The sequence below is a fragment of the Electrophorus electricus genome, chromosome 4 (assembly GCF_041902795.1).
Source record: "Electrophorus electricus isolate QZ-2024a chromosome 4, ASM4190279v1, whole genome shotgun sequence".
Taxonomy (NCBI): domain Eukaryota; kingdom Metazoa; phylum Chordata; class Actinopteri; order Gymnotiformes; family Gymnotidae; genus Electrophorus; species Electrophorus electricus.
The window spans coordinates 40,130,657-40,146,302 of NC_137500.1; the positions used below are offsets into that span (position 1 = coordinate 40,130,657).

Sequence of the window (15,646 nt, forward strand, 5' to 3'; positions counted from 1 at the left end):
TGCTCCCATCCATTCAGGTTTAACCTGACTCCTGTTCTCATCTAGCACCCTGCAGGCTTAATCCCTTAATGCTCAGCTTCCTTCTTTAGCATGCCATCGTTATATCCGCCCAGATCTATTCTCGCAGTGGTTTGGTTGCATTGGAGTTGAACCGTGTCCTGCAGGTGGCCAGGTGGTGTTGCTGAGTTACACATTTAAAAGTTGGGCTCTCTCATCTCCTGCTTCTCTCTCTTCTCTCGCCCTACAGTCATGTTCCGGCTCTACGACACAGACGGAAATGGCCTCCTGGACAGTTCGGTAAGTCAGCTGCACGTCTTTGCCAGGCTGGAGAAGAGCACGCTATTGGAGGCTGCACTAATGGTGGTCTAAGCCTTTCTCTGACACATCCACCCCTTGTAAAAGTGGATGTGTTTGTTCTGTGTGCTACTCTCTCGAGCAGCTATACTGCCGCCACTGCAGTCACTCATGGATTATGCAATGTCCGCAGAGCCCGGTCCTTACCCCTGTCTTACGTCATGGCACAGTTCGACAGCAGTGACTCAGAATCGCTTGATGACAATGCGTTTGTTTTGAATAGTTTTTTTAATTAATGTGAGAGAGAGTCTTACACAGAACACCAAGGCCATGCACAGATAGAATACAGCATGCACAATCTACAACTAATATTTTTTATTAGCTCTGTGTTTTTGCTACAGTGTATAATCCTAGAGTGACTGTCCCCTCAGGAACTTGACCGGATCATTAATCAGATGGTACATGTGGCAGAGTACCTGGAATGGGACTCCACTGAACTGCGACCGGTAAGATGCCTGGGGAGGGGAAGAACGTGTCAATCCAGAGGGTCCCAATTTTATGGAGTAAAGAAAACTGGGATTGTTTGGTCATTAAACCTCTGTTGATTACTCAAGCTCCATATGATAATTAGCACAGTGCCAACATTACATTTAAAGCATTTAGCTTACACTTTTTTCCAAAACAGCTTACTTAATTATGATTACAATTTGAGGGTTAAGGGCCTTGCTCAGGGGCCCAATGGGGCAGGGGAACTTAGCAGTGGTGGGGCTTGAACCAGCAACCTTCTAATTACAAGTCAAGTACCTTGACCAATGAGCTATCACTGCCCTGAATGGTACAGTCACATCACACCTGAGGCAAGAATACATGTTTTGGAATATCCTTCCATGCTTTTGTGATATGTGTCCTAGTGTACATAACTGTGGTTGCTTGTGCCACAGATCCTGAAGGAGATGATGGAGGAGATCGACTATGACCGGGACGGGACAGTGACACTGGAGGAGTGGATCCGAGGTGGGATGACCACCATACCGTTGTTGGTGCTACTGGGCATGGAGACGGTACGTCAGAGCACGCATATGTGCTTTGTGTGTGTGTGTGTGTGTGTGTGTGTGTGTTTGAGAGTGTCTGCGTATGTGTTTGTGTGTAGACTGCCCTGGTGTCTGTGCAGTAGCTGCTGGAGCCTGTGCAAAGGTGACTGGTGTTGACATTTTCTCTTTTTCTCTCTTCACGTGCGTTCATTTCCAAACATCTGCTCTCAGAACATGCAGGAAGATGGGCAGCATGTGTGGAGACTGAAACACTTCAACAAGCCAGCATACTGTAACTACTGTCAAATGATGCTGCTAGGAGTGCGGAAGCAAGGTCTCTGCTGCTCACGTAAGAATCTCTTCTCGGTGCCAGTGCACCATGGTGACACCATGTGAGTGAAGGCCTCTCCAGAAGGCCCTGCAGTGGTAAACACCAGTTAACAAGCAGTTCAAGCACATGGCTGTGTGATTTCTATATATAAACTCCAGATATATACATCTGTAATGTAATGAATTTTACTATAACGACTGTTTTAAATAAAAAAGAATGTAGTAGTAACCCTAGGCACTGAGTGGGTATGGGTTACTAATGTCCCCAGTGAGTGCCTAGTGACCCATACCCAGTCAGTGCCTAGTGACCCATACCCAGTCAGTGCCTAGTGACCCGTACCCTAGTCAGTGCCAAGTAACCTATACCCAGTCAGTGCCCATTGTCCCATACCCATTAGGGCTTAATGACCCATACCCTAGTCAGTGCCTAGTGACTCATACCCAGTCAGTGCCTAGTGACCCATACCTGGCCTCTTCATCCTGACATCTTCTCCAGACTACAACAGAGACTTGTAATGCTCTCTCACCTTTCTTCCTTTTATCTGTAGTATGCAAATACACAGTCCATGAGCGCTGTGTGTCCAAAGACATCGCCGCCTGCATCAGCACCTATGCTAAGTCCCGCAGACACACCAATGTGAGTTTCCAGCTGTGCTAAACACTCCAGCACTGGTCTCTTAGGGCACCAGCATTTCAGTCCATATTTCATGTTGTAAAAGTGGATACAACACTTCGGAAACTACTGGAAAGCCTTGTTGTGTTTGGTAAAGGTTGTCTGGATAATCAATTCTACCTCTAAGCTCTAAGAGGAAAATATCACAAGCATAAAAAACTTTATTTTTATTTAAGTATTGCTAAGTTAAGCATTTCTTTTCAAAGTGTATACATTATAACCTTTCTTATTAAATTGAAGACTTGGCACATTATAACATTTCCATGTGAAGGCAGCACAGTAGTTCTGGAAATATGGCATTCATGACGAACCTCTGCTTCAGAGAGTTTATAAGCAGCAGTCCACTCCGGGCTTCTCTTTTGTCTTTAGTTTTAAGTGGGATCTTAATTTATACTCAAGTTGACATCTCAGGTCAAAACACCGTATCTAACTACAGAACAGTGTTCCATAAATGTGTTGGGGAGTTACGAGAACATCCTGAGAACATCCTATGCAGTGACCAAAGGACAGAGGGATAAGTGGGATAAGAAAGCTCATGCACACTGCTTATGTCATTAGCCTCTGAAGATAACTATTCAATTAAAGCCTTCTGGAATCATCCATCACACTTGGCCTTTCGAGGCCTTATATAATGACAGAAAATGCATAATGGTGAAGCTATCTCAGGTAGTCCCTGAGATATTTTTTCTTTATAAAATCCATTTTTGCAATAGCTATCAGGATGAATGGATAGTTTATCTTAGTAAAGACCCATCTTTTGTGTTCATGTTCAGCTTCCAGAACTATTGAACCAACTAACTAGAAAGAATTCAGATCATTAAAGCTGAAACTCTCACTCAGTCCATTTAACAAAGGTATTCAGCATTTGTGAGAATGTTAAGGCAGTTTGCAGTACAGACTCTTTTCTTCACCGAATGGAATGTTATATCTTAATTTAATAGTGAATTCAGAGGTCAACAGAAAGTGTAAATATACTTTTTTTGTGAATTTAATAAAAACACAATACATGCAAAAAATCGGATGTAATTTTTAGAGAACAACTGAGAATGAATAGTAGCCTATTGGATGAATAAATCATTTGTGTTTAAGTATGTATATACTATTCATATCTTTTGTATATATTTGTTTTGTCTATATTTTTATATATATATATATATGCATAATATATATTTTGTTTGTGTATATTGTTCTGTATAAATGCATCTCAAGCCATGTGACTGATTCATTTTTTATTTTTGTTTATGGGGACTATTTATCTTACATCATATTATGTTATAGATTAGATTATTTCTTCTGTTCAGGCTATGCAGCATGTATGGATGGAGGGCAACTCACCAACCAAGTGTGATCGATGTCACCGCAGTATAAAGTGCTACCAGGGTCTTACTGGCCTTCATTGTGTTTGGTGTCAAATTACAGTGAGTATATTTCCCACTAGTGGCCACATAAATGTAGATATTTAAATGTAGATATTTACCTAGATGTTTTGGTCTATATTACTTGTATATTGTGCAAATAAACATTCTGTACAGTCATTATAGACCTAGGAAAATGATCTGTGCAGTAAGCTCAATTATTATGTTGATTATATGTATAAGTAGCAAAATAACTACTCTTTTAACTATTCTTTTATATTCTTTAACAATAGTTAAAGATAACTATTCTTTTTATCCTTTGCTGTAAGGTGGAAGAGATATATTTGTGAAGATTTAGTTATGTTAGTAAAGCTGTAAGAACATCTTGAAACATTATGAAACTATGTAGACTAATTTCAAGCCCTATTTTGTTGAATGACTTCCATTCAATTATGAACAAACTGTTGTAATATGTACTTCTTCCACTTGGTGGCATTGTTCCCTCTATGTTGTATTGTCTTGCTTAGTAAGTGGTGAGGATCGGAACACACATTCTTTGCGTAAATCTATTCTCCTTTGTTCTGACTAATATTTTGTACTGACTAATGGGATATCAGATATCTTTGTCAGAGCTGTACATAGTCTCCCGTTCATTAAAAGTTTCATTTTGTAAATAAAAAAAAACTTCATCTTCTCCTGTTTGGCACACACTATTCTGATTCAAATACTGAACTTCAAATTTGGCCTGAGTTCCGCTTACTAGTGGTGGTCTCACTTATGGTCAGATGGTACACAGGATAACGGGCATGCAGGCTATGTTAGCTCAGGCTGTGGTAGGCTATGTTATCCAAGACTGGTAGGATGTGTTAAACCAGGCTGTGCTAGACTTTATTAGCCCAGACCACTGGTGAGTTTCTGTCTCTTCACTGCTGCTCTTTGTCTTCATCTACAGCTCCATAATAAGTGTGCTTCAAATGTGAAGCCTGAGTGTGATGGTGGAGCTCTGAAGGACCATACCCTCCTGCCTTCATACATCTGCCCCGTCGTACTGGTCAGTTCAGTAGCCTTTTGTGTGTGTGTGTGTGTGTGTGTATGTGTGTGTATGTGTGTGTGTGTGTGTGTGTGTGTGTGTGTGTGTGTGTGTGTGTGTGTGTGTGTGTGTGTGAAGGCAGCAGTGCTTTCTTAGGCCCATGGCAGTACAAAGTGTAGTGTTGGTCCCACCCACCCAACTAGCTGAAAGGAATCAAGCAACAGTGTGCCAGTGCATGATGCAGGTACACTTTCTGCATACCCCACCCCCACCATAAATAAATAAATACAATTACACACAACCTCAAATTATTGTTTGAATTCCAAAATACATCCCAGCAGTTCTCAGAATACAGAAATGACATGTGTGCTTCAGGCATGCCTGTCTTAGTTTGTCTTATAGAAACTGCACAGCTTCATAGGTTTTTCCTTTCTGGAAAACACATAAATGGAGTTGGCCAACTTCACTGGATTATTGTGAGATTTTCATTGGTATAACCTTGAAAATGGCATTTAATTTAGCTACTACCCAATGTCTGTCTCACATTCAAAGTCCAAAGTTGTTCAAAACTAGCACTTTCTTCAAAACACTGAGAAGGGCCAGGGTCATAAATTTCATTGGTCAGATTTCCTGTCATTTTGCTAATACACTTACATTACAGAACCCTTTAAATTATTACCAGAAGGGGCATGAGGGCACATACACAGCAGTGAGTCCCTGTAGCCATACTAATGAGTTCTGATTGGTTCCATTAGAAATGTGTTCTATATGTGTCCATTCCAAGAATATGTAAAGTAGCCTATATGAATAGGTTGATTTTTTTTCATTCTTCTTTATTTATGAAATATATTTTTCCATCCAGTATTTTTTATTACCCCTATACCTCAGCTAGAGCAAGGTTCCACTCCCAGGGAACACACATACTGACACATAGTTACATGCATTATATGTAAGTCGCTTTGGATACGAATGTTCGCCAAATGTTGAAAATGTAAATGTTAAAATGGTTGCCCTGTGGTCTGTGGATAGCATCTAGATCACACTCACCGTCACAGATACAGCTTGGCCTTCTCTATCCATAACCCTGTTTCTTGTCCCGGGCAGGACCGTCACTCAGCAGTGAAGCGAGGAGAAGGCGAGTCATCGCCCAGCACCAGCCCCGACGATTCCAGCCAGTGCTTCAGGTTCACTGGGGATGGCCAAGCCCTACAGGTCAGGCATCACACCACAAATTGCAACAAGCTCTCGAGCCTCAAACGGACCCCTTTAAGTAAGTGGAATGTGTCCTAATAAGTGTTTCTGCATTTTCTGTTTCCTCCACCTCCATTTTCAGATCAGCCCCCTCCCGGGAACACATCCCCTGCTTGTGCTGGTAAACCCTAGGAGCGGTGGCCGCCAGGGAGAAAGGTAGAGGGCTTCAACTTTTCATTCTTACCTTTCACAAGCCACGGTCCCCCATGCTAACCTTATTAGTCTGCCTATGGGAAGGGTTGGCCACATCACTGGCATTTTAGATTATATGTAATAATAAGAAGGCTGATTATTCTATAAACCTGTTCTGTATGTCGTGTGTTTTGAAGCGCTCAGACTATACATTTTCTGTTATTCCAGAAATATGATTGTTTTGGCGTTATTTTTGTTTTTCCCAAAAAACACTCATTGGTAGTCAGCATTTTTCCTCTTTAAAAGTGGAACAGAGGTGTCTAGCAACCTCCCTGGATGTTCTTGCTTGTCAGCACTGTTCTAAATCCCATCAAAGCCAACAGCAGGCAGTGCTGTTCTTTAAGAGGGATGAATGTAGGTGTTGTAGCTCTTCTTGCCACCCACTACACATCCTCACTGCGCTAGGGGAACGGTTTGGGATCCAGCACCAGCGTTGCCATAGCAACGCGCTTTTAAAAACCAATAATGGCCCGATTATTCCTTATTATTAGACTTGAGCTCACACAAAGACACGTTAACTGCCCTAGATCTAAAAAAGACTGTTCCTTCAATGCAAATAAAGAGACCAAGTGGTCATCATAGATTCATCATATATTCTGCCCATTGTATTTTTCCACTAGCTTCATCCTGTTCAGTACATCGAAAACTCACTTAGTAATTGTAAGACCCTAGACTCTGCAGTGCTCGAATTATCACTGCCTTCTCTACCATAATGACTCCAGACTAAAAGCTTTCTCTATGATGTGTTTCAGACTTTCAGACTCTCTCTCCTTCTCTCTCCCTCTCTGTCGCTCTCTCTCTCTGTCTCTCACTCCCCTCCCCGGTCGTGTTTCCGCTGCTGTGCTACGGTAGCTAACAGAATTAGAAGTGAAGGGCATTGTGGAGCTTTCAGTTATCATTTCACGCAGTACCTATTCATCAAGGTTATTGAAAGCTGTCTAAACACTGTGTGTGTAATGCACACGTGTGTCAGAGTCTTCTGTGATTTTTCAATTCTACATGTGCTTATGTTTAAGTAGTTTTAGTTCACCACACCTGTCCATCTCTGTAGATCTCAGTTGTCTGTTTCTGCTTTAGGGTGTTACGGAAGTTCCAGTACCTGCTCAACCCCAGGCAGGTGTACAGCCTGGATCGGGGAGGACCCATGGCAGGGTAATGTCACTGCAGGACACAATGGGACAAGTCAAGGGTGAAAAACACAGAGGAATTAAACATGGAAGACCCCTATAATCCTCCCTACCCATGTCCTTGCAAGGTCATTTTTACATGGCTAATACCATTTGTTGGGACTGAGCAAATCAGTACAATGTTGCTTTTCTACACATTGTATGCAGTATTTGGTGTGGAAGTCCCCATTCAGAACACCTTGACCTTCTCCAGCAGAGTTTGTTCTTCCTCAGCTCTTCCATCACATCTCTCTGGGCATTTATAGATCTGGTGCTTTTAAGGCTGAGGGTAGCAACCACACCCAGTCTCAAACCCAGGTTTCCAGACAGTATACATGTGCTCTGACCATCAGCACAAAGAGCCAGCTCTCTGGCACAGCAGCCAAAACACGTTTACCTTCCTGAGTGACAGTCTCTGTCACACAGCCCTCACCCTCCATCACACTGCCCTCTTCTTCTGGGAGTATACCCCTGTGCTTCTCACCTTCCCTGTGTCCCAGGGTCACGCCTATTCACTCGGCATTTGCACCATCCCCTCACAGCAGTTCTTTTAAACATGGACACATTCCCAATGGCCTCACAATACCATCCCATGTATATTTATCACTGGGTGTAACAAACACATCAGGGAGGTCCGATGAAGAAGTGAGAGACAAACTTACATCGTCTTTAGTTGTTTTCTTTCGCTTTTATTAATTTGACTACTAAGATTATACACTTATTGTTTTGTTTATTAATCATATGGCAAATTATTCAGTGACTATAAGTTATTCAGTAACTACACTAAAATTACAATGAAAGGTATGTAGTTACATGAGTAGGGAATGAGAGTCTGGCTACACTGGCAGATTTTTGGTGTGTATGGGATCAGTGTGTGTTGGCCTTGATTACCATGTGAAATGATATCACCCAGTTTAATGGAATCACTGTGAAATGAGCTAGAGGGTTATGTAGTTATGTAGTTATGGTCACTTCCACAGTAAGTTCTTTCGCATCGTAGATGTTCTTGTGGAACTTACAGTGTTTGGTACAGAGACTAAATGTGTTTTGAATTGAATGTTGTAAGGGCTAATGTGACAGGGTCTTGTGATCCCATGGTACTCAAAGTATTATATCAGTAACACACACACACACTCAAAGACATACATCAAATATTTTATTTAATAATAATTATAAAAGTAATAATAATAATAAGCTTTATTTATGTAGCACATATTTGAGTGCTTTGCAGAGTAGAAATAAAATGAAATGGAATAAATTAGTAAATTTAGCGAATTCTGTAACATTACCTCATCTTAAGTTGTGCAGCAGAGCATTTCATTCAGGAAAAAAGGGACAAAAAGAGTCGTTATTAAGGAGGAGAGCATCTGTCCCATTCTCTCCTAGTCCCCACCCCATCCCTCTTCTCCTGCCACCAACCCACACACCCACGGACATCTGTTGTCATGACCAGAGCTGAGCCCATTTGTAGTGGTCATTCAGAGTGAGAGCGCAGGAGAAAGGGATGTTTGGGACTGCTTACGTGACTTAATCCACCTTAAAGTGATAGCACAAGTGATTTAAGTTAATATATTAATAAGGTTTTCTACAAGTATTAAAGGTTTTATTAAAAATGGTCCTCATCATGCATTTTATTTTTTATGTAAGAAACTGTATTTCATAGATATGAATACATATCTATGAATATCTATGTTTATATGACTTTTATTGTCTTCATTTACTAATATTAAACTGATTTGCCTGAAGTTTGCTGTAAGTGTAGTAGGATACAGAATTATCACTGAGTCACTGAAAGGATCTGAGACTGAGACCTTCCTTAGAGACCCTAACCCTAGTCAGATGTCATGCTTGACTGAGTTTGGGAAGAAAGTGGTGAACCAGTAACACTGTCAAAATAGCTGCCCAATTTCCACTCTTACCTTCAACAGCACACTAACAAACCATTTCAGCTTAGTTGAAAAACACAAAAAGCAATCAAGGTCCTCACCTTCTCTTAACTCCTGCATGCATAAAACATGGTGATTACTCCAAGCCTGCACAGAGTGGCTACACATTATTAATGCTTTACAGAAGCTTGTGATTGTTTTTCTAATGTATTACATGTAGCAGCTCCCTAATGTGAAGGGGACCTGAAGCTGCGATGCATGTCTGCCACCACTAGGAGGCCAGGGCTGTTTTCCCCATTACCCCACATAACAAACAGATCCACTACTCATCCAAGAAGGGCTCTCACATCTCAACACCAGCCTGTTTCATCACTTCGGCAAAATACTTGTGTATGAAGGCTAGTCATTCTTCTCCAAACCTACCTAGTGACTGATGCTGTTGCTCGACACAAGGAACACCATGTATTATGTAGTGCATTTGTTCAGACTTGCATGCAAAATTTGTAAGTGGCCTTCGAACACCACAGTTTGCCTGACTTGGCACCTTTTTCTTCTGCCCTCCAGGCTCAACTTCTTCCACGACGTTCCAGACTTCCGGGTGTTGGCCTGTGGAGGGGATGGGACTGTGGGCTGGATCCTGGATTGCATTGGTGAGTTTGGACAAATGGTACCCAAGAACTGCACAACGGTATGACCTCTATCCTACTTCCATCATGCCGAAATGAAATAAACTGTACACCTTTCTGGATATAACTGTGAAAATGAGTTGTTTAGCTTTGGAATAAGCAAAGCTCTTTGAACGTTAAGATGTCTTTGAGCAAACTAGAAAACAAATATCCTCCATTGCAAGATTTCCTTTCATAGTGATGAACTTTGGTCCTGTTTGAAACAATGCACACATATAATCATGGTAACATTTTAATGGGCCTTTGAAAGTCTATTGTTAATAAATGATCATGTTTAGGAAGCACGTACACTCATCCATGACCTCTTTCATATGAGTGAATGGGGGATAACGGTGGAGAGATAATGGACTGCTCCTGTCCCTGCTCACAGCCCTGCTGATAATGGATAAGCACTGGAGAGGAGCCTTTGTGGGTGGTGGGAGATAGTGCCTTTAAGTGCTGATTTCCAATCAGTTTGGATTTCTAACATCATAGCTCGAAACGTGGCTGGTGAAGGGGATCTGATCCTGGAACAGTACATTAGAACGCTTATCGCAAAAAGAGCCAGTGCACATCCATTAGTGGAGGAGCAGGGCAAAGGAGACTGTGTTTGAGTGGCCAGGTTGCCTTTTCTTTAAGTGCAGCTTCTCTGCGAGACATTTGATGGGAAGATCAGTTTTAGTTCTGTCAGCCTGTTCCTCCATCGTCTCTCTAGAGCTGCACAGCCCCTCTGTCACACAAGCTTTGAAAGGCATTAGAAAATGGCTGCTGCTGGCCGAGGACAATTAGTCAAAGAGCCCCCGTGGTTAGGCAATAAATCCCGCCATGTGGAGCAGCACCAAAAGCATGGACCCAGCAGCAGCGAGTCACACACGGACTGTCAGCAGAGGGACACTGACTCTCCTCAGTAAACTCCCTTTCTTCAGAAAATTAGACACTGCTAGACTATTAAAAGAGACACTAACTTTTCTGCTGTCTTTTTCCGCATTTGTGTATTAGTTTTTGTGGACTACAACTTCCCTAGTATCATCTTTATATTTTGTACACAATTTGTAAACATCAGTTTCACCTTATATTGTGTGTGTGGATGACTTCTAATGGTCAATGTTTACTTTTTTCTATTTTATGTTTCATATTTGGAGATACACCTTCAGTTGATTTTCTTAAAAAATTAGGTTAAACTATGTCTAAGTGATTTAATTGTTAATTCCCTCCACTTCACCAGTATTTTAGGACAAAAAATATTTAGGTACAAAGAGTTGGCTGATACCTGACTTTGAAACTCAGGTAACTTCTGTTAGATTATGGTGGTGCTCGGCAATTCACATTTGCTCACTTGTGTCTTCTCATGTGTGTCTTCTCATGTGTGTCTTCTCCTCACGTGTGTTTTCTCCTCACTTGTGTCTTCTCCTCATTGGTGTCTTCTCCTCCAGATAAGGCTAATTTTTCTCGCCATCCCCCTGTCGCTATTCTGCCTCTGGGGACTGGGAATGACCTTGCACGGTGTCTGCGCTGGGGTGGAGGTGAGGGAGCTCCTGTCCTCAGCCATTTTTACAGAATTCTTCTGAAGATCTCATCAAGCCCAAACAAATTATTTCACCTGAACTTCACAATTCCCATAAGATGTTGTGAAAGTGACTCCATTTAACCAGCCTCCTCAAACACGGGATGCAGTATCGCATACTATAAAACAGATATTCAAATCTCAACATTGAATTCAGATCTAGTAATGAGCAGCTAGTGTGGCTGGGTGGCTTACGTTGAATAGGATTATACTTCAAATGATCTATAAACTTGATATATATAAATGATATATACTTCAAATGATTTCCTTCATAAAATCAAGGAATGTGTAGTTTTAAAGATTTTTAGGCACATGTCCCATGATTAAGATGTGTGCAATCACTAATTGCAATCTTATGACACCGACTGGATTCCTAGTGTTCTTATCAAGGTTAACTCAACTGCGCATGTACGTGAATTCATGTGCAGCGTTCCTACCGAAGGCTATTTATGTTTAGTCAGGTTTTTGAATGTATTTAAATACACCAAGAGTGACATCATCACAGCTATAGCAAATATGCACGTGTGAGTGTGCATGTGCTGAAAAATGTAGGTTTCAGTAGATATGTAGTGGATCAATATGCATGAATGTGTAGTGGCTTGTTATCAGTGAATTGGTATCAGTTTGCTGTGACATTGTGAGGGTTTTGGAGTAATTAGATTTCCACTTATATGCGTTTCTTGTGTGAGTGTGCATGGTTGTGTGAACTGGTTAGGCATATGTGTGATTCTTTTTGAAACAAGCCATGAACAGTGCTGGCTGAATGTATTTCTGCCATGAGAAGAGTCAAAGTCAAATGTATTTATATGTCACTTTATAAAAAATGGCTTTATAAAAGCCATTGTCACAAAGCAGCTTGGCAGTCCAAAGAGTAACACAAAGAGTAATACGTAAATACACATCCGACTCAGTTTTTTACAAAACTGTTAAGTAAAATATGGAAATATCCAAAAGTGAGAAAGGAATAGAAGTTGGAGAAACATCGTAACTGAAGAGTAGGCAGACTCTGCAGAGTTCAGCTTTCACTGATGGAGCTCAGATGAAGAATTGACATCTGCAGGAATTGGGATGGTGGACAATGAGCTATATACAATCATTCAGGTTAATATTAGTGTGGATTTTTGGATTTTTCTCTGTAATATCAGTGGTGCTATGTGACTAGTGTGTGTGTGTGTGTGTGTGTGTGTGTGTGTGTGTGTGTGTGTGTGTGTGTGTGTGTGTGTGTGTGTGTGTGTGTGTGTGCGTATGTGTTTGTGACTGCGCAGTCTTCATAGAGGAAGAATGAGATTCTAGGTGTGATCACACTTGAGTTCAGGCACACTGGGTTGCCAGAAAAGTGTCAATATCCTTGCTTCGATCACAGTGGGATAGTCCTCGTTAAGAGACAGCGCCTCCTCCATGGTGGAGTCACACCCAGCATCTCTGCCCTACCCCACCAAACTAATAAAGGGTTTGAAGTCAGCCATACTCAGGACTTTAGTAGAAACAATATATGAATGACATCAGCTCATGGAGTTAAGCCTTTCAATGTCCAAGTATTTATTTTGTATGTCTTTATTTTGTCACTCTGTGTATACACGCAAAAACACTCATCCAAACCTCTTCTGTTGCGCCTTTGTTTTATGACATTCTGTGGATTTAGGTTTACCTATCCATGTGCTAATTCATATGGGCAAAATTTTTATTTCACTACTCAAACCTGCAAAATATGAAGCATTTAGTCACAACCGTTTCTTCTTTCATTTCATCTTGTACTTGCTCAGAGGATTGCCCAATAAAACACTTCTGTGTGCTTGCTTTTGAATGTATGTGTGTGTGTGTCTGCGTGTGTGTGTGTGTGTGTATACACGTGCGTGCATGCGCATGTCTGCGAGCGAGCGAGGGGGAAAGAATAAGAATGTAAGAATAAGTTTAAATGTCAATGCATTCACTTGTTACTCTCTTCTGTTCTTTAGGCTACGAGGGCGGAAATCTTCTCAAGTTCCTCAGGGACATTGAACACAGCACTGAGGTACTGCTGGACCGCTGGAACATTGACATCACCGCAGATGACAAGGAGGAGAAGGGGGACCCTGTTCCCTACAGCATAGTCAACAACTACTTCTCCATTGGAGTGGTGAGCACTGCTAAGAACTCTTTTTTCCCCTAAAATGTTACAAATTCAACCACGTCAGAGTCAGGGAGCAGGTGTAGTCTCATAAATCTGGCACAAAATGAAGTTGCATGTCATCTAAGCATGGATCAGTGAAATGAGTTGGTTAGAGAGATAAGGAGCCATGTCTTGTTAAAAAGATAAACTTAAGAACATAAACAGCATGTGCTGCTGCACGTACGACCAGGCCAAGAACATGGATGAGCAGTACCTTTTTTCCTTTTCTAAGTACTTTAACTATTACCATCTTGTAATATGTCCTGCCTATGAAGTTTATTTAACTAGCACCATTTTGATTGCACAAGTTTTAGGTATTTGTTTTTAAACTACAATAACTGCCTATTCACTTTTCTTGAATTGCAATATTTTTGAATACTTCCCCAAAGGCTGTTGTTGTTAACTTTATGAGATATCATTAGATGTTCATTAAATCTAATGGCCATTTAATGCGATGCTTATCATATGTAACATTAAGGTAAGCATCATTACATTAGAAGAATTATAACTTTCCTAATCTTGAATGACATTTTTATGTACACTACAGTCTTTCTCGGTTATTGAAGGGAAAAAAAAAAACTAGCCTGCACTCAGTTGCATAGCAACTGTACTCCTCACTGAAATGTTACAACTGTCATTTGTTTTGGGGAAAAGATAAAATTGATGTTAACCCATTCATTTTGATTCACACTCTTTCACATCTATCATGTTAACCGACCATTCCTTTTGAACAGAGTTAAAATATTTCAGCAAGGATTTCAGCATTCTGTAATGGTTTAACAAAAACGCAGCTCAATGGCCGAACCTGGCATTTTTAAAAATGTATTTAGGATACCATGTGTCATAGTAACAAACTGTGTCAAAGCATTTGATTTTGGATCACAGACAGTTCTAGCAAAAATAAAACTATAAGCTAAAGAAGTCTGTTTTCGCTCTGTTGCAATATCAGGTCTCTGTTAGCCATCTCCTTCCCCCCTGGTATAAACAGTGATTCATTTCTGGCCCAATTATAGAGCAGCATTCCATAAATAGTGTGTGTTCCATTTTGGAAAACTGTCCAGGTTCTATTCTGATCTGCCTCATCCCAGGTGTGTCAGTTACATGCTGTTTCATTTCTGTGAAGTGTGCCAGGTAGTCCAGGCCACATTTAGAGTGGCCAAAAATAGGGGAAGGGCCTGAAATAGACTCCATGACATGGGTGAAGTAGGGCTGTGAGTCGGCAGAGCAGACACAGGAAGGATTAGGTAAGGTAGCGTGCAAAAAGGAATTTTAAAAAAAGAGAGAAAGGAAAAAAAAGTCAGAGGAATGCGACACACTGCAGCGCTATTATGTAAGTCGACTCTCCCGCCCACTGACGGAGGCCGCATCTCTGTTTCCCTCCATCCACCAGACTCACCGGCGCGTACTAGCAATGCCAGCACTCTGTCGACAGTGTAAACTAAGAGGATATTAGCACTTACCAGTTTGAGTTTGTGCTTCAGATACAAAATGAATATTTTCAAACCTTAAAGAACCTTTCAGACCTTTCAAACCTTTTACTCTTAAAGAAAATCCATCCCCATATTCGCTCTGAAACACTGAATCCAGATTCGGTGAGGTTTCTTACAAACTGCAGGAGAGGGAGCAGAGAGAAAGCATGCCTTTCAGGATGCCGTGTGCAGGTGATGTGGTGGGCAGCTGGGCAGTGGTGGCAGAGGGGGTGCTGAATGGGTGTGGACAATGGCTGCTCTGTGGGACACTGAGTCTTATGATGGCGGGCAGGCTGGCACTGCCAGGAGGGTTCATGCATGGCTTGGCTCCAGCGCTGGTCCTCACAAAGACGAGCAGAAAAAAAGAAGCAGTAGAAGAAAAGAGAAAAACGGAAAAATGAACCAGTCTTTGTCTCTGAATTGTTTTGGATGTGACAGATTTAAATAACCCCGTGAAGGCATGTGGGTATTCAGCCCATCACTGATTTTATGCCACAACCCATCTGCTTGGTTGGCAGGAATGAATATTAACATCCTATAGTTGTTTTGTATATCATATCTGCTTACAATCCAAGAATATCTGATATTTAC

At 41.3% G+C, this 15,646-nt stretch overlaps 1 protein-coding gene across 7 annotated transcripts in view; it reads left to right on the forward strand.

Moving 5' to 3' along the window:
* The window catches only part of dgkg (diacylglycerol kinase, gamma), an 82,037-nt gene that overhangs the window by 37,480 nt on the left and 28,911 nt on the right, over positions 1-15,646 (forward strand). For 6 of the 7 annotated variants that reach the window (XM_081713799.1, XM_081713800.1, XM_081713802.1 and 3 more), the window contains 13 exons: positions 248-297; positions 726-800; positions 1,236-1,355; positions 1,557-1,674; positions 2,204-2,292; positions 3,630-3,746; positions 4,636-4,734; positions 5,818-5,925; positions 6,047-6,120; positions 7,234-7,308; positions 9,773-9,858; positions 11,307-11,396; positions 13,393-13,553. In XM_081713799.1, coding sequence (XP_081569925.1) covers positions 248-297; positions 726-800; positions 1,236-1,355; positions 1,557-1,674; positions 2,204-2,292; positions 3,630-3,746; positions 4,636-4,734; positions 5,818-5,925; positions 6,047-6,120; positions 7,234-7,308; positions 9,773-9,858; positions 11,307-11,396; positions 13,393-13,553 — 1,262 coding nt within the window. The remainder of the gene's footprint in view (positions 1-247; positions 298-725; positions 801-1,235; positions 1,356-1,556; positions 1,675-2,203; positions 2,293-3,629; positions 3,747-4,635; positions 4,735-5,817; positions 5,926-6,046; positions 6,121-7,233; positions 7,309-9,772; positions 9,859-11,306; positions 11,397-13,392; positions 13,554-15,646) is intronic. The other variant, XM_081713801.1, reaches the window with a different exon arrangement.